General features: G+C 47.3%; 2 protein-coding genes and 1 non-coding gene across 77 annotated transcripts in view; 2 read left to right on the top strand and 1 right to left on the bottom strand.

Annotated features, from left to right (window-relative positions):
- RBMS2 (RNA binding motif single stranded interacting protein 2) overlaps positions 1 to 21,330 on the top strand; it is a 94,544-nt gene that overhangs the window by 63,519 nt on the left and 9,695 nt on the right. For 4 of the 26 annotated variants that reach the window (XM_054663163.2, XM_054663158.2, XM_054663178.2 and 1 more), the window contains 5 exons: positions 3,341 to 3,418; positions 4,045 to 4,150; positions 4,785 to 4,865; positions 5,423 to 5,509; positions 5,631 to 5,860. In XM_054663163.2, coding sequence (XP_054519138.1) covers positions 3,341 to 3,418; positions 4,045 to 4,150; positions 4,785 to 4,865; positions 5,423 to 5,509; positions 5,631 to 5,752 — 474 coding nt within the window. In that variant the 3' untranslated portion in view covers positions 5,753 to 5,860. Of the gene's footprint in view, positions 1 to 3,340; positions 3,419 to 4,044; positions 4,225 to 4,784; positions 5,135 to 5,422; positions 5,510 to 5,630; positions 12,127 to 21,330 lie in introns of those variants that run through there. The other 22 variants (XM_009425108.5, XM_054663161.2, XM_009425104.4 and 19 more) reach the window with 18 other exon arrangements.
- LOC112205066 (U6 spliceosomal RNA) lies at positions 5,009 to 5,112 on the top strand. Its single transcript, XR_002938931.1, has one exon. It is a non-coding gene; the product is annotated as a U6 spliceosomal RNA (small nuclear RNA).
- Positions 12,456 to 21,330, bottom strand: part of BAZ2A (bromodomain adjacent to zinc finger domain 2A) — a 40,931-nt gene continuing 32,056 nt past the window's right edge. For 22 of the 50 annotated variants that reach the window (XM_063786508.1, XM_063786495.1, XM_016923173.4 and 19 more), the window contains 15 exons: positions 21,062 to 21,276; positions 20,691 to 20,765; positions 19,994 to 20,174; positions 19,833 to 19,892; positions 19,187 to 19,331; positions 18,028 to 18,674; positions 17,661 to 17,883; positions 17,424 to 17,579; positions 17,162 to 17,313; positions 16,681 to 16,970; positions 16,444 to 16,597; positions 16,183 to 16,329; positions 15,610 to 15,839; positions 15,350 to 15,493; positions 12,456 to 15,265 (listed from right to left, as the gene is read on the bottom strand). In XM_063786508.1, the coding sequence (XP_063642578.1) occupies positions 15,100 to 15,265; positions 15,350 to 15,493; positions 15,610 to 15,839; positions 16,183 to 16,329; positions 16,444 to 16,597; positions 16,681 to 16,970; positions 17,162 to 17,313; positions 17,424 to 17,579; positions 17,661 to 17,883; positions 18,028 to 18,674; positions 19,187 to 19,331; positions 19,833 to 19,892; positions 19,994 to 20,174; positions 20,691 to 20,765; positions 21,062 to 21,276 (2,985 nt within the window). In that variant the 3' untranslated portion in view covers positions 12,456 to 15,099. The remainder of the gene's footprint in view (positions 15,266 to 15,349; positions 15,494 to 15,609; positions 15,840 to 16,182; positions 16,330 to 16,443; positions 16,598 to 16,680; positions 16,971 to 17,161; positions 17,314 to 17,423; positions 17,580 to 17,660; positions 17,884 to 18,027; positions 18,675 to 19,186; positions 19,332 to 19,832; positions 19,893 to 19,993; positions 20,175 to 20,690; positions 20,766 to 21,061; positions 21,277 to 21,330) is intronic. The other 28 variants (XM_063786535.1, XM_063786516.1, XM_016923175.4 and 25 more) reach the window with 3 other exon arrangements.

The raw sequence follows: 21,330 nt of genomic DNA, 5'->3' as shown, positions 1-21,330 counted from the left end.
CCCCATGACCTCCATGACTTTTTCAAAAAGATATTAGAAAAATCATTTCATAACTTTGTCAAAGTTAAATTACAGGTTAAACCCCGTATATCTTAATGGCACATGCAGCGCAAATCCACTACACTCCAGCCTGGGCGACAAGAGTGAAACTCTGTCTCAAAAAAAAAAAACAAAAAAATTGTTCCTGTCTTGATGAATGTAAAGTACATTGTTATTTTAATTTGCATGTCCCTTACTATAGGTGAATTTAACCATTTCATTTGTCATATTTTGATTGGCTTCTCTCTGATTGCTATTCATATGCTTTGTCCATGTTTCTATTTGGTTATTTGTTCTTTTCCCATCAACTTATAAAAACTCCATGTAAGTATTAATCTTCTAAATGTTATCTTTGTTACAAATTTTTTTCCAATTTTATTTTTTGGCTGTTGAATTTGTGGTCCTCAAACTTTAGTGATGTATCAGAATCATGTGGAAAGCTTATTGAAAACTGGATTGCTGGGCATCACAACCACTTTCTGGTTCAGTAAGACCGGTGGAAGGCAAGAATTTGCATGTCCAACAAGTTCCCAGGTGATGCTGCTGCCACTGCTGCTGGTCCAGGGACCATAGTGTGGGAATCACTAGTTTTTGCCATATAAAAGTTTAAAATTTGGCCAGGTGTGATGGCTCATGCCTGAAATCCCAGCAGTTTGGGAGGCAGAGGCAGGCAGATCACTTGAGCTCAGGAGTTCGAGACCAGCCTGGGCAACATGGCAAAACCCCTGTCCCTATAAAAAATACAAAAATTAGCCAGGTGAGGTGGTGCGTGCCTGTAATCCCAGTAACTCAGGAGGCTGAGGTGGGAGAATTGCTTGAGCCTGGAGATTGAGGTTTCAGTGAGCTGTGATCACGCCACTGTACTCCATCCTGTGCAACAGAGCAAGACCATGTCTCAAAAAAAAAAAAAAGTTTAAAATTTGTATATAGTTAAATTTGTCTTTTTCTTTTATAAATAACGTTTGAGGCCAGGCACGGTGGCTCACGCCTGTAATCCCAGCACTTTGGGAGGCCGAGGAGGGCGGATCACAAGGTCAGGAGATCGAGACCATCCAGACTAACACAGTGAAACCCCGTCTCTACTAAAAATACAAAAAATTAGCCGGGCATGGTGGTGGGCACCTGTAGTCCCAGCTGCTGGGGAGGCTGAGGCAGGAGAATGGCGTGAACCTGAGAGGCGGAGCTTGCAGTAAGCCGAGATCACGCCACTGCACTCCAGCCTGGGCGACAGAGTGAGACTCTGTCTCAAAAAATAAATAAATAAATAACTTTTGAACTTCTTGTCTTTTTTTTTTTGTGACCGAGTTTCGCTCTTATTGCCCAGGCTGGAGTACAATGGACCAATCTCAGCTCACTGCAACCTCTGCCTCCTGGGTTCAAGTGATTCTCCTGCCTCAGCCTCCCAAGTAGCTGGGATTACAGGCATATGCCACCATGCCTGGGTAATTTTGTATGTTTAGTAGAGATGGAGTTTCTCTGTGTTGGTCAGGCTGGTCTCAAACTCCCAACCTCAGGTGATCCACCCACCTCGGCCTCCCAAAGTGCTGGGAGTACAGGCGTGAGCCACTGCGCCTGGCTAAATTTCTTGTCTTAATTTAAAAAAGTATTCTCTGTCTCTATACTGTGTATCTGGTCTCTAAGATTTTATGTTTTACATTTACATTTAAATGTGTAATCATCAGGAATTTATCTTTGTGTATGGCATAAGATAGGAGTCTGTTTTCTTTCAGAGTGTTAACCAGTTGGCCTAGCACCAAATTATTAAATAATCTTTTTGGATTATTTAATCCAATATTGGATTATTTCAAATCCAATTTTAATTGAAATGTCCTTGCAACCCATTATATACTTCTGTGTCTATGGATTTGCCTATTCTGGATATAATAGGCAAAGCTCAGAAAATTGTATGATTGTGTGATTACACATAAGTAAAATCATACAATATGATTTTTTTTGCGTCTGGCTTCTTTCACTTAGTATGTTTTCAAGATGTATCCATGTTGCAGCATTTATCAGTACTTCATTCTTTTTATAGCTGAATAATATTCCATTATATGGCTATACCACATTTTGTTTATCCAGTTATCAATTGGTCATCATTTAAGTTGTTTCCTTTTGGTCATTATGAATAATACTGCTATAAACATTGATATACAAGTTTTTGTGTGGACATATGTTTTCATTTCACTTGGGTATATACCTAGGAGTGGAATTGCTGGGCTACATAGTAACTCTATATTTAACTTTTTGAGGAACTGCCAAAGCATTTTCCAGAGTAGCTGCACCATTTTACATTCCCACCAGTGGCAGTGTAAAACACTTGTTATTCTATCCTTTTAATTGTAGTCATGCTGGCCTGGCACTGTGGCTCATACCTGTAATCCCAGCACTGTGGGAGGCTGAGGTGGGTGGATCACTTGAGCTGAGGAGTTCAAGACTAGCCTGGGCAACATGGCGAAACCCCGTCTCTACAAAAAATACAAAAAGTAGCCAGGTGTGGGCCAGGCACGGTGGCTCACGCCTGTAATCCCAGCACTTTGGGAGGCCGAGGCGGGCATATCACGAGGTCAGGAGATTGAGACCATCCTGGCTAACACGGTGAAACCCTGTCTCTACTGAAAATACAAAAACAAAATTAGCCAGGCATGGTGGTGGGCACCTGTAGTCCCAGCTACTCAGGAGGCTGAGGTGGAAGAATAGTGTGAACCCGGGAGGCGGAGCTTGCAGTGAGCTGAGATCCTGCCACTGCACTCCAGCCTGGGTGACAGAGCAAGATCCTGTCTCAAAAAAAAAAAAGTAGCCAGGTGTGGTGGCGCACACCTGTAGTCCCGCTACTGCACTCCAGCCTGGGCAACAGAGCAAGACTCTGTCTCAAAAAATAGAAATAATAATTGTAGCCATCCTAACAGGTATGAAGTGGTATCCCATTGTGGTTTTGATTTGCATTTGAACCTCTTTCATGTACTCATTGGCTATTTGTATATCTTCTTAGAGAGATATCTTTCCAAATCCTTTTTTTTTTTACTAATTTTTTTAGTGACAGGGTCTCACTCTGTCGCCCAGGCTGGAGTGCAGTGTCAGAATCATAGCTCACTATAATTTTGAACTCCTTTTTGCCCTTTTTTAAACTGGATTATTTATTGAGTTTTAAGAATTGCTAATATTTTAAAAACAGTTTTTCTTAATGTTTCTATTTTGAGTGGGGCATTCAAACTTTTCTGAGCTTTGTTGAACATTATTAGATCCGTGGGCTGAATAATAGTTTCCGGGCAATTAACATTTTTGTTTTTGCTTGTTTTAGAGAGTGACTCAGACATCTCCTCTACAAGTACCTAACCCATCCTGGATGCACCACCATTCATACCTCATGCAGCCTTCAGTGAGTGTTCAGAAGTGGGCAGAAGCCAAAGAGGCAATTTGATGTAAAGAAAAAACTGGCCGGGCACTGTGGCTCATGCCTGTAATCCCAGCACTTTGGGAGGCCAAGGCAGGCAAATCACCTGAGGTCAGGAGTTCGAGACCAGCCTGGCCAACATGACGAAACCCCGTCTCTACTAAAAATGCCAAAAATTAGCCAGGTGTAGTGGCGGGTGCCTGTAATCCCAGCTACTCAGGAGGCTGATACAGGAGAATCGCTTAAATCCGGGAGGCAGAGGTTGCAGTGAGCTGAGATCGTGCCACTGCACTCCAGTCTGGGCAATAAGAGTGAAACTCCGTCTCAAAAAAAAAAAAAGGCCTTTGATGCCAGGAGATGTGGGTGTGAGTTCTGGCTCAGACCCTTGTGCAACCCAGCAGTAAGACCTAAGCTTGTTATTCTTAGACGAGGGTCCTTCCACACTGACAGGCAGAGTTCCTATTCTTGTTGCATAGTTGGGTTGCTGCTCACTTACCATTTCCCAGGATTCTTAAATGTCTGTCTCCAGTGGTCCTGACAGCCACCGATCACTGCTTTAGGCAGCCTCACAGGATGCTGCAGCTAATCCTGTCCTTTGTTGCTGCCTCTAGGGTTCAGTTCTGACACCAGGGATGGACCATCCCATTTCTCTCCAGCCTGCCTCCATGATGGGACCCCTTACCCAGCAACTGGGCCATCTCTCCCTCAGCAGCACAGGCACGGTAAAGCAGGATATTTCTGATTGTAAACTCTCCTACTGAGCAAGGCATACCTGTGTAATACTCTTCAGCGTAAGTAACTTATGAATAATGATGGAATTACTTCAGTGTCATCCGGGGCACACTCAGAACAGGACATAAACTACAATGGTAGTGCTCCATGAGCCAGGAATACAGCCATTCTGCTCCCCAGCCCACCCCTTTTAACTGATTCCTACTCATGCACCTTGTGAATAGTGCTTCTGTCTGCATATTAGTTTAAGATACACACACGTCCTAGGAATCCTCATCAAAATAGTACCTGGAAGGATGGAGGAAGCTCATTAGGTTTCTTTTAGGCCTACTGCATTCCTTTTTGCATAGAAAGGGCTCAAGGGTAGAGAAGGGAGTGTGTTGAGGAAAAGCAGAAGAAAGTCAGGAAAGAGGAGGAAAATAAGTCATATAGGGAGACGTCTCCCTAACAGTGTACTTTAGAACCACCTGAAGTGCTTTTAAGATGCAAATGCTCAGACCAATTAAAATAGAATCTCTGGGGTAGAATACAGGTGTCAGTATTTTTTTTAAAGCCCCTCAGCTGCTTCAAATGTAGCCAAAAATCACTGCTGTAAGCCTGTTGATGTTTCTCTTTCTAGTATATGCCGACGGCTGCAGCTATGCAAGGAGCTTACATCTCCCAGTACACCCCTGTGCCTTCTTCCAGTGTTTCAGTCGAGGTAAGGGTGTTATCATTTCTTTGGATTGAGATTAGGAAAATGAACGGAGGCAGGTTTCCCCCTGATCAAGATCTTTCTCTCACAATGATGCTGATTCTGTGTTCACAAATAGCTGGCAGGTATACGAAGAATGTAGGAAGGATGTGCTCGCTTCGGCAGCATGCATACTAAAATTGGAACAATACAGAGAAGATTATGGCCCCTGTGCAAGGATGACATGCAAATTTGTGAAGCGTTCCATATTTAAAAAAAAAACAACAACAGATGTAGGAAAGAAGGACTTGGTCTGAGTTCATGAATGAGGCCCTTCCTTACATTTGGCCAGCCAGTAGTTGACACCAGGATGCTGGCTTGTATTGACTAATGTGTCTTGGGAAGAGGACAGGCTGTAGGAAGGTTGGGGAAGTGGTGGTGTGGGTGGAAACACTCACACATGAGTGTGGAGAGTGGGTAGGTTTGGGAGGGCACTCGATGTAGGGTGGGCTTTGGTGTGGCTGCTGTAGTGGAGGTGAGGAAAGGAATGTGCAAGATGACTCCCCTCCTTGGCTATGGCACAGGAGAGCAGCGGCCAACAGAACCAAGTGGCAGTGGACGCACCCTCAGAGCATGGGGTCTATTCTTTCCAGTTCAACAAGTAACAGTGGGTAAGAACCACATGCTGGGGGGCAGGGAGGGCTGCACTGGCAGACAGCAGCTCAGCCCGGCCTGAAGTCAGACAGGTTCTTATGTTTGTCTTGTCTCCTCTCTGGCTTGTGCCTTCTTTAGGATTCCCCTCCCCATCTTTACTGAATAGAAATGAATTCTTGGAGATACTCATGCTCCCAGATTCCAGAGGGTTAACCAGGAATGGAGACCATCCGTCGGCTCTGCTAAGGACTAACACTTAGCCATCGTTTTTCACAGGCCTGGGCCTGGAAAAAGAAATCTCTATGTTCCTGCCCTTTACTATTGCTGATGGAGCCTAGGGGAACCATCACTTTTTTTGTGTGCTACATTCAAGGAGATCAAAAAAACTTTTCTTCTTTTGCAAAGAAAGCTTTTTGTTTTTAACTGCAACGTACTTTTCCCCTACCTTGAAGAGACATGGTGGTCGTAGCTTCTCATCTATATGAAAAAGTTTTCGATGTGTTGGAATTATTTGGGAATGCTTTTAAAACAATTTGTAATTATTTCTTTACAAACCAAAACAGAACAGAAAGGTGTGGTGCTAGAACATCGATGAAGGAGCCCTACTTACTGAGCTTAGTTATGGACTTTTTTGATGCGTGTGTGTATGTGTTTTAAAAAGTATGCAGACTCTAAAAATTTTATTTTGTAAAGCTCTCAGCTCATGCACCCCATCTCCTCTTCACCCATATTATGCCTTCTTTCTCTTGTCCAGATTCTTCTTTTTCTCTTTTCTAAACAGCTGAGCCTGCCTACTTTGCCCTTTTACAGCTTTTAATTTTATGGATTTTTAAAAATGAAATTTCATGTGGAATTTGGGGTTGGGGGGCAGGCCGGGCAAGGAACAAGGCAGAACACTAAGTAGGCCATGGAAGTGGCTGTTCTTTCCCCCACCCTGCCACACCCTGGGAGAAAAAACTAGACTTTGGCTTCAGAAAGCACAGATGTGACCCAGGCTTACTAAAGAGACAATTCCACAGCCCTGGGAACACACCCTTGAGCCAAACTTGGTTGAAGACTAGGTCTTCCCTGGCAAGTTCCGGAAGAATGGACTTACTGACTTTTACCAACTCTTCTCACTGCCAAGGCCAACAGCATCTGAGGAAGCATCTGAGGTATAGCTTTTTGGGAGTACCTGCTTTCTTGCCTCCTGGAGGATATTTTCTGTTCTGGGCTTCATGGCCCCTCTCTTCCCTGTTACACGTTGCTATGCTCAGAGCCTTTGCAGCTGTGACCTAGTTGAATCCACATAGGCTCCTTCCACACGGTGGAAGATCTGCTGCTTCACTCACAGACCAGGAGTTCTCAATCAGAGGTGTTTGTCCCTCAGAGGCCTTTGGCAACATCTAGAGACGGTTTTGATTGCCACGCCTGGAGGTGGGATGTGTGTGCTACTGGCATCTAGTGGCTGGAAACCAGGGTTGCTGCTAAACATCCTACACTGCATAGGATAGTCCCCACTACCCCCAACCAAGAATTATCTGACTCCAGAGGTCAATATTGCCAAGACTGGGAAACACTGATATAGACAGTGTTGTCCCTGCCTCCTGGGTTAGGGTAAATTCTCACCCCAACCCTGGACAAACAGTGCCTTTTGACACTCATGCAACTGTTTGGGAAGGACTGGACTGGGATCCTTGAATTCTCCCCAGACTTTGACTTTTGATAACTCTGCATATAGCAAGAGTGATTCTTGAAAGAGCTGTGGCTCCATGCTGAATGCACACATGTACTCAGAGGGATTCAGGTGGGCATTGTTCTGGTGTGTGCTGTGCAATGGTGGGAAAGGACAAAGCTCTCTAAACTGTCCAGAGCAACCTGCCCTGCCCCGGTGTGCTTGGACCCTTTGCCCAGGGAACCAGGACATCAGAAATAATGTTCCTTCTGTGGAAGGACAACAGGGAGCTAGGATAGAAAAGAGCAATAAATTCCAACTCTTTATGAGGTCAGGAGTCCTTTAAAAAAGACTATGTCTTGGTCTTTAACTATCCCCTTCTGCAAGATGTGACTCTATACACATGGAGACAGATTGAAGAAAGACTTCACCCATCTTCTAGGAAATCAAATCCTGCTCTTGTCTTCTCCCAGTCACTCCCTTATGCACTGAAAGGAGAATTTGACTCCCTTGCACTTCAAGGCCAGGTGCCTCTCCACTAGACAGTCAGACAAAGGCAAATAATGGAGGATAGAGAGACAGGTGTTCATTAGGCTGGCCATAGGGAGAGGAAGGGGGTGACAGCAGGGGAAAAGAAACTGTAGTATCAGTTGTCACAAGTAGAGCTCGGCCCAGCTTTCCCTCCCTTCCCAGCCACCCTAGAATTGAGAGTCCCAGTGCCCCTAGTGTCGACTTTCTATGTACATCCTAGGGGTGAGGGAGTGCGGGGCAATGGGTAGGATATAAAGCGTAAAGGACAAATTGCCACAGTCTTCTAATTGATGCTTCCAAACTCAGGAAGGGCTTATCCAGTGTAAAATAGCCCCAAGCCCAGCAACCTTCTAGAGGGCTCTGGCTGGGCAGATACCTTTTGTTTTTGAGTCTCCAGCCCTCAGTCAAGGAAAATATACCATAGCTGCTTTCTTGTCAGTGGCCTTTGAGAGAAAGAGAAAACAAATCTAGAATTCTGTTCATCTGATAGACCGGGGGAGCTTTGCTATGGTAGGAGGTTTAGGAAGGGCCTTTCACGCATAGAAACCATTGTTGATATTGCCACTCCCCTCTCCTCTGCCTCACAGAACTCCTGATTCTGTCTTCTTTCTCTCTATATATATATATTTTAAAATGTTTAAATGGCTCTACTTTTTTGTTTTGAATTTTGAATTTACCTTTTGGAGTTCTCATGTGAATCTACTTGTTAGATTGTATTAATGAGTGTTTCTGGTTTGGGCATGGGAAGTGATGGGGGCCTGAAGTTATTTTGCGGTGGCTAATGGCACTGAGGAATTTCTTTTTTGGTGCATTTGGTTTACACTCATTTCCTCTCCTAATTTTTAGTTCATTTGTAACAGTGGGTGAGTGTTTGGAGGAAAGGAGGGAGAAGAAAGGAGGGATACTGTTTCTCCCATGAAATAGTCTAATTGGTTGGGTTGATGGCAGAGGGAAACATAGGGGAGCCTTCCAGCTCACAGCCAAGGGTTGGGCTCTTAAACACTATGCCTAGTGTTTTCTGAATGCTGTCTTCATGGAGCCCAGCTCTTACTCTCTTTGTACTTTACATCTCACCCCCACTCATTACAGATGCTCATAACATTCTTAAAATATTTTAGTACTTGGCATTTTTCTGTTTTCAGTCAACTAGAACACACTAGAGTCCTTTCCTCAGATGGCATAATCCTTTATAGGCTCTGAGCCTGCCTAGCCATCTCCTATCGGCGTTATTACTCCTCATCTCAGGCTCTGAGATGATACTCAGACCCTAAACTGATTGGACTTTTTGGAGGAGGGTGCCAGTAGAGAGGTCAGGAAGATGTGGAGATGATGATGGAGAGAGATGTTTTTATTTTATTTTTTATTTTATTTTATTTTATTTTATTTTTTTCAGACAGAGTCTTGCTCTGTCGCCCAGGCTGGAGTGCAATGGCACGATCTCGGCTCATGCAACCTCCGCCTCCCAGGTTCAAGCAATTCTCCTGCCTCAGCCTCCCGTGTAGCTGGGATTACAGGCACCCACCACCATGCCCGGCTAATTTTTTAATTTTTAGTAGAGATGGGGTTTCACCATGTTGGCCAGGCTGGTCTCAAACTCCTGACCTCAGGTGATCTGCCCGCCTTAGCCTCCCAAAGTGCTGGGATTACAGGCATGAGCCACCGCGCCCAGCCTTTATTTTTTAAAGATGGTCTTGCTGTGTCACCCAGGCTGGAGTGCAGTGATGCAGTCGTAGTCCAGTACAGTCTTGAATTCCTGGGCCCAAGGGTTCTTCCCACCTAAGCCTCCCAAGTAGCTGGAAGTACAGGCACATACTACCAAGCCCAGTTAGTTTTTTAAGTTTTTGTAGAGACAGGGGTCTTACTATGTTGCCCAGACTGGTCTTGAACTCCTGTCAAGTGAGCCTCCCACCTCAGCCTCCCAAAGTGCTATGATTACAGGTGTGAGCCTCCATGCTTGGATGAGATGTTGTTTTTAATGTTTTTGGTTTTTTGGTTTTGTTGTTTTGTTTTTTTGAGACAGGGTCTCACTCTGTGGCCCAGGCTGGAGTGCAGTGGCACCATCATGGCTCACTGTAGCCTCGACCTCCCAAGGCTCAGGTGATCCTCTTGCCTCAGCCACCCCTTCCCCGGCCACCAAGTAGCTGGGACTACGGGCGTGTGCCACCATGCCTGGCTAATTTTTTTATTTTTAGTAGAGATGGGGTTTTACCACGTTGGCCAGGCTAGTGTCCAACTCCTGACCTCCAAACGGCTAATTTTTGTATTTTTAATAGAGACAGGTTTTCGCCATGTTGCCCAGCCTGGTCTCGAATTCCTGGGCTCAAATGATCCACCCACCTCGGCCTCCCAAAGTGCTGGGATTATAGGCATGAGCCACCACACCTGGCCTTTTCAGTTTTTTTATTTTTATTTTTTCTTTGAGACGGAGTCTCGCTCTGTCGCCCAGGCTGGAGTGCAGTGGCGTGATCTTGGCTCACTGAAACCTCCATCTCCTGGGTTCAAGCAGTTCTCCTGCCTCAGCCTCCTGAGTAGCTGGGATTACAGGTGCCTGCCACCATGCCTGGCTAATTTTTGTATTTTTAGTAGAGACAGGGTTTTGCCACATTGCCCAGGCTGGTGTTGAACTCCTGGGCTCAAATGATCCACCTGCCTTGGCCTCCCAAAGTGCTGGGATTACAGGCGTGAGCCACTGCACCCGGCCCTTTGTAGTGTTTTTAACCAAAGAATTTGTAGAGTTGCCCAGGCCAGGAAGCCTGGTGGCTCTAAAGGGTAATAGACCTTGTCAGTAACAGATAAGGAGTGATAAGAAGACATTACTCATATTGAAGATGAAGACCAGACTTTGCTGCTTCACAGGCCATGCGCTGGGTTGGGCCACTTCAGCTCCACTCCATTCGTTTTCCTTTCCTAACTTGACAATCAGCTCACTCACCCTCCCTTAGTGCCTCCAGTGCCTACTCCTGTCACTCCAATGTCAACCCATTGGGAGTTGAGGCCTGTCACTCCAATGTCAACCCGTGGGCTGTTACTTTGCGTCATATAGATGCTGTGAGAGGCCTTGCTGGAATGTCCTAGGAATCCCTAGTAGCAGTGGCTATTAGTCTTCTAGAAAAGAACTATTGCCGCTGCCTTGTGCACATGCCCCACCTTCTGGGCAAGTGTCAGCATTGCGCTCATGAGGGGCTTTGCATTCTTAGCCAAGGGCAATAAACTGGGTGGGTGATCTAGCCCAAACTTGCCCCTAGGCTCTGCTAGCCCTGAATCAGCAGGCTTCAGAGACGAGGGTGGGTGTTATAAAAGCCAGTCTGTAAAGGGTAAATTCCAAATCTTGTGCCTTGTTATACCAATCCTTCCTGACTCCCGTTTAAACCAACTACTCTATTTCTGTGCTGCCTACATTTTCAATCCTCCCAAGCATTAGCAAATTCCTGAAATTTCCTCATTTGGTAGGCCTTCCATAGGAGTCAGCTATGGACTTCCATAGGAGTTGGCAGCTAAAACCAGACTGTGAGCTTCTGTCTCCGTTCTGATTTTTGCTGCACCTCCCAGGGGACAGTCCCCACATGACTACAAAAGCCAGGTGCCCTCATCACCCGTTACCCTTGACCTGTCCACTTGTTTTGAATAAACCTTCATTCTCCAAGCAGATCCCCAAACTTCCTTGTCCTTGTTACACGTCTACCTCACAACCTCACAATTCAACAATAGGTAAATACCTGGATTCACTGATTTCTTTACTGTCCTTCTCTGAGGGTTGGGAAGGTGGGGGCTAGAAAAGGCTCATAATTTTTAAACTCTTGGGAATTAAACTTGGGAATTTCTATTCCTACAGTGTTTTCTCTGGGATTTTTAGCTCACTGATCACCCTAGAATAGTGTGAACTCTCCAGATAGGTCCTGCTGTGATAGGCCAGGGGAGTAGGCTGTGCGGTGACGGCTTAGGGTAATAAGTAATGGTTGGAGGACACCAGCATAGGAGCAGAGTTTAGAACTTAAGAGGACAAGAAAGCTGCTCAGTGGCTGGCGTATAGCTGTGAAGGCAACCAAACACCAAAGAGGGAGTCTGTCATTTTTATAAGGCTGGAAGCGAATGTTCCTTTTCTACCTTAACATACAGTTCAGGGGGTTTCACCAAGACAAAGTTTCCAGGCTGGAGGGTAATACATATCCAGCCCGAGTGAAGTCCCCACTCCAACATATACCCTTTTTGGGTGGGTAAACACCTCTTTGCATGTGGACAGAAAATGTTTATACTTAAACAGACATATTTTGTGTATTTTTATCTGGAGACTTCTAGTTTTATATTCTTCCCACATCTATGCCAATGCCACCATTCTAACTTACGCTCCTTTTCTACCCCTGGTCTTTTCCTTGTCCTTCCCTACAACTTGGTAGAGGTCCATTTTGTCTTACTTCACACTTTTTTAAAAAAATAAAACACAAAAGTCTACGTCTTGGTGTCTTATCCGTGAGTGGGAAGTGGTAAGCTGGTGATGGTCCCATATTTGCTATGACAGGAACACAGAGGTGGCAGCTTAGGAAGCTGGGGCCACATCTCACAAGGCATGACCTGGATGCACTGAATCCCCCTTTGCTCCAGCAACTCAGCCAGACATTTAGGCAGGAGCACTAATGACCCTTTCCATCCACACGGAGGGTGTGGAACAGGAGCCCCTGTTGTTCCCCTGCCTGTGGTCTCTTAAGCCAGTCATACCTATCCCAACGCCGTCTCCCCCTCAGGTGTGTAGAAGGGAAGATGAATACACAGAGTCTTTTGAATCTCTATCAAATGTGGTTTTTTTATTCAACTGACAAGCACTTTTCTACAGCTGCACTTGTGGAACATCACATGGCAAAAACAGGAGTTTTTTCGCTAGACTTTTTTTTCTTTTTAACCTTATTAAAAATGAGATTGGTCCTAAAAATATAGAAAGAAATAAATTTAAATTCACAAAAAACTGTACATTATCAAAAAGTCACTAAAACACCACATTTGGTTATATAAAAAGTCCCTTTTGCTGTAAAAGGAACACAGAAACTTGTTGGTGTTGATGGTGTAGTTTCTTCCTGTCAACCAGACTGATGGGAGGGAAGCAAAAGGGCAGGGGGTGGGTTGTCTTTTTATTTTAAACCTGCTTTCCCTACCAAATACTCTTGTCATGAAGAGAAAATCCACCTAGCTCAAGGGGGCAGTGAAGACGAGGAAAGAAAAGCAAGAAATGGCCCCTTTGATCATGCCCTATCCCTACCACCCCCAACCCCGCTCCAGCCCCCACTTCTTCAAACTGAGGCTAGGCCCCCACCCCGCCATATGAGTGCCTGGTCCCTAGGGAAAGAGATGGAGCTGGGAGAGGAACACAAAGCAGGAACCATGGAGATTTCACTCCCCCATCCACCTCACCTCCAACAATGAAATTAATCTAGCACATCTTATACCAGGGGAAAATTGCCAGGGGGAAAAAGCAGAGCCCCCAACTCTAACAGTTTCAACTGTCTAACACAAAGTTTGTTACAGCGCAGTTATTTAGATAAAATATAAATATTTATGCATAATATAAAGTCAATTCAAATATTCTTCAATCCACCTCTTAAAAGCAAAAAAAAATCTCAAATAAAATTAAAAGTTTTGAGGTTTATCTGACAGAAAAGGCGACTTTAGAAATAGGCTGTGAGGGAGAAGGGGCATAAAGGAATAAAGGGGCTGCCCCAGGACCTACACTGCCCCTACCCCCTTCAGTGGCTCTTCAGTGCTGCCAGAATACAAAGAATGCTCCACCTCACCTGGCACCCCCACCCCCAATGGAACATTTCTTGGATGCCTCAGCTCTCTGCTTGGGCCAGCCAGCAGCCACCTCCCCAGTGCAAGTACCCGTAATCTCTGAAGGGAGGGGCTCTGCTGAGCAGGAAAAGCAGGGGGCCAAGTGCCCATGGCTATAGCTGGGAGTCAGCAGCTTTCCTCTCGTGTTGGGGGCTTAACTTGGACATAGTCACATGTAGGGCAGTGATGGACCCAGAACCCCTCCTCCCTACTCTCCTGTGCTCCAGGGTCTCTGCTGCTGGGGAAGGGGTCCTGGGGTATGAAGTAAATGAAGAAAAGCACAACTAAATGGGATTAGGAAATGATCCAGTTCTACCACTCTCCCGTAGAAGCTTAAGATTCAAAGCTACCGAGAAGAGAGGGAGTTCCTGCTGAAAGATTGCACAGTCTGAAGAGGCTGGAACAAAAATGACCAGGAGAGAGACACAGCCTTGTCTCCAGAGAAATTGTTCCTGTGGTTTCCCAAAGACAAAAAAGTGATGGTTTTAAATGGAAAAATGGGAATGAAAACAGGTACTTGGGGAAACTGAATGGATCCTATCAAACAATACAGGGTCACAAGCACAGCATCTTCTCTCTCTCTCTCTCTCTCTCACACACACACACACACACACACACACACACACACACACACACACACACACACACACAGCACGCTCTCTCTGAGGCCGGCCCCATTGCTACCTGGCCTCCATCTTGGGGTGCACCCAAACTCAGCAGTAGTTGTCCCTGAGGAGTTCCCAAGAGGGTTTGGGAAGGAGGTGGGGAAGGAGGCTGGAAGGCCCAGGAAGCCTCCCTGCCCTCTCCCCAGCTACTGAGTTTCAGAAAAGGCTGGAAACTCAGCATGTGAGGAGCATCCAACGTCATACAGGGGATAGCTATCGGCAGGAAGATGGGGACAGAAGACAGGGACCTCTGAACGTTTTTTTTTCCTTTGAAGGGAAAAGATTTGGGAGAAGAGAAAAGGAGGGAGGAACCCGTACACGATAGTTTTACATTATTGGATGAGAGAAAATCTGAAAACTGGGGGGTGGGAGGTGGGAAAAGAAAAACAGACAGCGAGAAGCAGGGAAGGGACTGAACATGGAAGCAGCATGTCCAGGGCCCGGTGTCCGGCGCGACACACTTGGGAGTTAAGTCCACTTTACTGGCCGTCACTGCGGGTCCGCACACAGTACAGAGTGTTTCTTGGTTTCACACATTCACTAGAACTATTGCTATTGTTAAATAACCCCAGAATGCTGGGGCACGTACAGGGGAGGAGAGGAAGCAGGGAGGAGGAAGTAGGGACGACTTTCCCTCTCCCCATTTTTAATTAGCAAATAAAACAGAAAAGAAAAATCATTTTTTTTCTTTCTTTTTTTGGCTTTTAGTCCAGAAGGACCTCATCTCTACACCTCTTACTTGAGGAGCAAGAGGAGGGAAGGGAGAAAGGGATGTAGGAATAAGAGGATGTGGGGCGCTGCCAAGGGCAAGGTCAAAAATCAGGGTTGTATCTGACTTGAGTCTGGACCCAGGGCAGCATCAGCAGGTGAAAATGGCAGGTTTTTGTTTGGAAGGTGGGGGGAGATGCCACAAGGTGACTCCCCACCCACCTCCCTTGCCTCACAGATTGGCCTGTTTTCCCTGATAAAACTCCTCCCAGCGGCTCTCGAAGAAGCGGCGCATGATGTGCCCAGCCTTGCCTACTTCAGAGTCATCCTCGTTGAAAGTCTGGCAGTTGTCAAATACCAGGAGTGCATCAGCCGCAAACTCCTCTGAGCTGGTGTACCTGGACAGGGCAGGGGCAAAGCTGTGAGCTGGGTAGGAGTTGCAGCAGTAGCAAAGACTGGGGGGTTCACCCACATCTACTTACCCTCCCCTGAGCAGCCGCTCCCGCATGGTGGAAAAATCCATAGGATTTTTGATGATGCGCCGGTACCCACTCACCAAACGTGGGTTCACAGGCTCTAGGAAAGGCCAGGCTGCATCATGGGACTCCATCTCCATCAGGATAATCCTATCATTAGAGGGACAATGATGCCTCCATCTCAGGAAGCAAATATACTACCCCTCCCAGCCCTTTCCTCTGGCAGAGGTAGAGCCAACTGTGCCCCCAGGATTCACTCAACTCACTCGCAAAACGTGAGATCACTGTGGTGGTTCCGCATTGAGAGTCGCCGCCGCTTGGAGGGGGAAAGCCCTTCTTCCGAGTACCGAGGCCCTGCTGCTGGGCTTTCTCGGCCCCTCAACAGTACCCGGCGTCGGCGGCCATCACCCTCTGAGAAGTTCAGCGAATAACCACTTTTCCGCTTCTGGCCACGCTTTGGGAAACCAGGCTTCTGAGTGAATTCTCCCTCCACCTGCTTAGTATAGGAAACAGGTGAGATTAGCAACAGCTGGAGATGCACTGCTTGCCCTACGACAATCTCTGCCTAAATATGATTTAAGGCTTCAAAATACTCTCATGCATAAGCCGGCATTGGTTTATTCACATAACCCAATGAAGTAGGTAAAAGGGAAGGTATAGTTATTCTCATTTTATAGAGAAAGCAATTAAAGCTATAGAATTTAAGTGACTTGTCCAAAAAAGGACTTAGAACCCAGGTCCCCTAATACCCAGTCTAGGACTCTTTCCAAGGAGAGGAGAGATTGAGGATAATCTCTGATTTCTGTTTGAGTGTGGGAAAGAAAGAACAGAAGCCTTACCTGAGCCAAACAGACAGTACAGAACCAATCTCCTTCTGGGACAGCCTCCATCTTGGGACGATGGCAGTAAATGTGGCAGCCACGGTCACACCCATCACAAAGCAGAAGAAACTCATCATTGTCACCCTTCCGGCAGACTAGACACGTCTGGACCAAGGTTGTGAGGAGGTAGAATGAGCTTTCCAGCCTCTACCTGCCAGTGACCCCACCCGCCCCTGCTGGCTGGCCCCTCAGCCTCTCCAGGCTCTCTCAGCCTCTTACCACTTTGTTGACAGACTTCTCCCAGGCAATGGACCTCTCCAGCTGGCCCAGGCACAAGCACACCTGGGCTGCGCTCCGGCACCGCTCCAGGGTCTGGCGCCAGACACGAATGCGAGGGGTGATCTCATATGATCTGGAGGGAGAAAGTGGTGATCTTTGGATAAGGAGCGGATCCACTAAAGAGGGAACTTATCCCTTTCTCTCCAACACCAAGAATGGAGGGTGGGAGTCACTCACATCTCTGTAGTGGTGCCCTCAGGGGCACCATTAGGTGTGCTAAGCAGGGCCTTCTCCAGCACAACCTCATGAGTTGGCCAGAGGGGCTCCCGCAGGTACCGCCGTTCTACATTCTGTTCCAGGGCAGCCAGCCGCATCACAGCCAGGTCCAAAGGGTTGGTAGTTTTACGCTGAGGTGCCAGTCCTTCCCTGCCCCGACCTCGCCAGGTGATATCCTCCTGGGAGTCGGAGAGGTGCTCACAGTAGGCCAAGTCTTCACGGGTAGAGTCTGGGCTAGGACATGTCCAGCCCTTCAGTTAAGAGAGAGGAATAAAACTCACTGTAAAAGGAGGAAAATTTGGCATAGGAAAAAAAAAAACCAAAAACAAGACCCACTTAAGGTAGGTCACCTGTGAAGTAGGGACCCAGGGTTTTTTCTAACAGGGCATAAGGGACTAATGCTTTTCCCCAACCTTCCTACACAGTGCCAATCCCAGCATACCCGAATCTGCAGATCAGACATGATAACCCGCTGCTCCAGCTCCTCTACCCATTGAAGCACTGCTAGGTCTGTCTCGTATGTCTTCTCTTTGGGGGACCAGCTCATAATCCCTTCTTGAAAGGCAGGTAGTTGCCTGGGCTCAAAGATGGGGTCTGAGAAGAGAGGTGGCAGAGGGAGAGGCCCATCAGGCTGTTGTCCCTAGCAGCAGCTCAATGCTTATCCTGGGCTCTTCAGCTCAAGCTGGGTGTACGAATGTATTTACCAGCTGAGGGCCGCAGGCAGACTTCCTGCAAGAAGTCCCTGTGCTTGTTAAGGTGTTTGTGAAGTGCCTTCTCCCGGATACCTCGGGGGTGCAGGGCCTTGAGCATGGCATCCAACGTCTCAGGATCTCGTATCCACCACCAGCCTGAGCACATCTCTGTGAGCAGATGAGATATATGTGCGGTGCCAGCTGTGAAGCACTGCCCACACCGGATGCCCTCACTCCAAGGTCACTCACCAGGTGGGACAGGCTGGGCTGTCAGCTGGGTTAGGTAACGCTGTTCCATCTGTTTGAAGAACTTACTGGGAGGTCTCCCTCTCCGTTTGGGCTGTCCCAGCCCTGTGGGACTCTGTGGCATTTCTCCAGGGTCTCCTGCTCGCCTCTTAGGGGCCAACCCAGCCAAGGGCGTGGAAGAGAACTGCACTGGAGAACAAGGGTTGGCAGCACTAGGTCTATTCATCTGTGAATAAAATGAGACATAAGGAAATGAGGATGTTTTCATGTTTATAGGTTCCCTCAACTTCAGGCAGCAGCTCCACACCCAGGCAATGGGTGCCTGTGGCAAGATGAAATCAAGTGCATACTACTAATTCTGGCTACTTACTGGCTTGGAGGAGGCAAGCTGCTGAGGGGAGGGAGTGGGTTGGTCCTCAGAAACTGCAGGGGGCGGTGTAGGGGCAGCATTGCAGGGCATCTGGGCTGAGATGTTAAACCAGAGTGCTTGAGGATCAGGGCTGGATTCTGCCTCATCAGGCTCTGGCTCCTCCGGGGGCTGTGATGGAGCTGGGTCTAGTTTTCCCGGACTGCTATCAGGCGTGAGGACTGAGCTGCTCAACAGGGAGCTATGGCTCTGAGTCTGGCTCAGCCAAGACAGGAAGGCTGACTGGCTGAGGTCATGCTGGCTCTGACCCAGTGACAAAGGGGAGCCTTCTTGCTCCAGGAACCCCTTATGGGACTGAAGCTGAAGCTGAAGCTGAGGCTGGGGCTGGGCAGGAGCATGAAGCTGAGCCTCAGGCTGAAGCTGGGCCTGGGGCTGTTCTGAATCCTGACCCCTGACAGGGGACTTAAGATGCCTAGGTTGCATAGACCCAGGCTTAGTTTTTCGAGGTCGGCCTCGGGCCCGGGCAGGAGAACTGGCAGTGGTGTTGGAGCCAGCTAACTCCATCTTCATAGAGAAGAGGGCAGGGTTGAGTGACGCATGGGCTGCCACTTTTAAGGAGTCAGTTTCCTTCTTTATCACATCCTCAGGAACTGTAAAGAGAAGAGTTAAGCCATATGCTGACATACAAGGGAAAAGTAAGAGGGTATATAAACTTAGGACCTATACTTTCTTTTTCTCTTGGACTTAGTCCCCTTTTTTTGAGATTCCACTGGGAAGAGCTTATATGCCAATGAACACAGTATCTGGGGAAGAAACACTATTCTCCCAAGTAATCAGCAGCAGCAGCACAATCATAAGCTGACATTTATTGCGAACCAACTACGGGTTAAGTATTATTCTAAGAGACTTAACTCATTTTAATCCTCTCAGTAGCCTTATGAAGTACATACACTATTATCTCAACTTCACAAATGAAGAAACAGAATCATACAGCTGGAAATGGCAGAGCAGGTGGGTAGGCAGCTTTACTCTAAAATCTGTGCTCTTAACCATTACGCTATATTATCAGAAAATGAAAGAAGCCCAAGACTACTAAGGAAAAGGAATTATTTAATTCTTGTTTGATAGGACTCAGAATCCACACTCCCACAGGCACACCTACCTAAGTTCCCCTCTGTTCCTTCTACAAAGATACCAGCCAAATACGGCAATACCCAGTAGCGACGTCTGTAGCGGTCCTGACCCAGGGAGACCGCCCGAAGCATCTGGGATGAGTGAAGCAGCTTTTTGCGAAAGAAAAGCTGACGCTGGGTAGACAATGAAAATGAAGATGAATAAACACATTTCCAGAGTGACAGTGGTGAATTCATCCAGTATATCGGAGAAAGGCAATGGCTCTCAGTCCCTCTATAAAAGTGATGCCATCTGGGCCTAATTCAGAAGGTGATTAAGTTTGGGAGCGGTGGCTCACGCCTGTAATCCCAGCACTTTGGGAGGCCAAGGCAGGTGGATTGCTAGAGCCCAGGAGTTCAGAACCAGCCTAGGTAACATATGGAAACTGTCTCTACAAAAACACAAAAATTAGCCAGGCATGGTGGCTCCTGCCTGTAGTCCCAGCTACTTGGGAGGATCACCTAAGCCCAGGAGGCTGAGGCTGCAGTGAGCCATGATCGTGCCACTGCACTCCAGCCTGGGTAACAGAAACCCCATCTCAAAAGAATAAAAATTAAAATTCAGTTTAAAAAATAAGCTGATCAATTCTTGCCCAGCCCATATCTCCAACTCTTGGGAGGTTAGAAGCACAATACCTTACTGAGTTTTTCTATCTGGCGCTCTAGCTCTGGGATGCTAGATGCTGTGGCATCAACCTAGGGAGAAACACATGGGCATTACGAAAAAGGAGGTTATCAGATTCAAGAAAGAGGAATCTATTTTCTAACTCCCACTTTCCTTGATCTTGGGCCAGTACCTCTCCATCTCTTCGACCCCTGCGGCCAGGGACAGCTGCTATAGACTCCTCTTCTTCCTCTTCTTCCATGCCACTGGTCTCCTCCATGATCCGAGAACTGCGCCTCCGTCCCAGGCATTCCTCTGGCCCTTCCATCTCTACTTCAGACCGCCCAGTTCGCTTGGCCAGAACAGTTTTCAGCCTTGAAATAGATGGAGAAAGATTAAGGGAAGGCCCAGCGTGGTGGCTCACACCTGTAATTCCAGCACTTTGGGAGGCCAAGACAGGCGGATCACCTGAGGTCAGGAATTCGAGACCAGCCTGGCCAACATGGTGAAACCCTGTCTCTACTAAAAATACAAAAATCAGCCAGGTGTGGTGGCATGGGCCTGTAATCCCAGCTACTTGGGAGGCTGAGGCAGGAGAATCGCTTGAACCTGGGAGGCGGAGGTGGCAGTAAGCCAAGATTACGCTATCGCATTCCAGCCTAGGCGACAGAGGAAGACTCCATCTCAAAAAAAAAAAATTAAGGGAAACTGGTGAGGAACATGATAGTGCCACAAAAGAAATACCTTGACTCTAAACCATCCTGGGCCCTGGTAAGGTCCCAAACCCAGGGAAGGGGCTAAAGCATCGCATTTCAAGCCAAAACCCTGGCTATGCTTCACCCACCCCACTTCTCTCCTCTCTGGGGCTCTACTCTCTGTCTGGTCCCTACCTCCGGAGCCGGCCTTCAACAATCCACTTGTTTTTCCTGTAGCTGGACATACTCTCCAGAGTCTTGTCAATCTCACTGCAGGGGAATAGGGAATAGGATGAAGTGGCAGCACAAAAAGAGGGAAAGGAGGCTCAAGGGTAAAGGGGCTGCAGCTGAAAAAGGAGTTCCAGCCTAGAACCCAGATTGGATGAATGGCAGAGGAAGGCTTAGGCTCTCCCAGGGAGGGCACTGCAATTCAGTCCCAAGTCATTCCAGCATCTTCAGAACATGGCAGTGAACACACATTTCTGAGGACTTCTGGAAGGCTACAAGTCGTCCACCCCATTCTGATGCAAGGGATACAATGACCATCCCCACTCCCAGCCTCTCACTTGATGATGAGGGTGGAGCCATTGAGCTCATGCACAAGGAAGGCCAGGACAGCAGCCTTCTGCTGGGGTGGCTGGGCCTGAAAAGGCTGGGTGCGCAGGCGGTCACAGAGGGCTGGCTCTACTCCATATGCCATAAGGAAGCAGCGCAGGATCTCCGACACATTGTCTCTTGTCAGTGGGATCTCAGACACCTTCTCCCCCAAGATCTTTAGGGACTGTGTGGAGGATAGCATAATGGAGGTGAGTAGGGAAAGACGAACAACGAAGTT

Source organism: Pan troglodytes, chromosome 10 (assembly GCF_028858775.2).
Source record: "Pan troglodytes isolate AG18354 chromosome 10, NHGRI_mPanTro3-v2.0_pri, whole genome shotgun sequence".
Lineage (NCBI taxonomy): Eukaryota > Metazoa > Chordata > Mammalia > Primates > Hominidae > Pan > Pan troglodytes.
The sequence above is the reverse complement of the archived record's forward strand: the minus strand, read 5'-3'. Positions and strand labels throughout refer to the sequence as shown.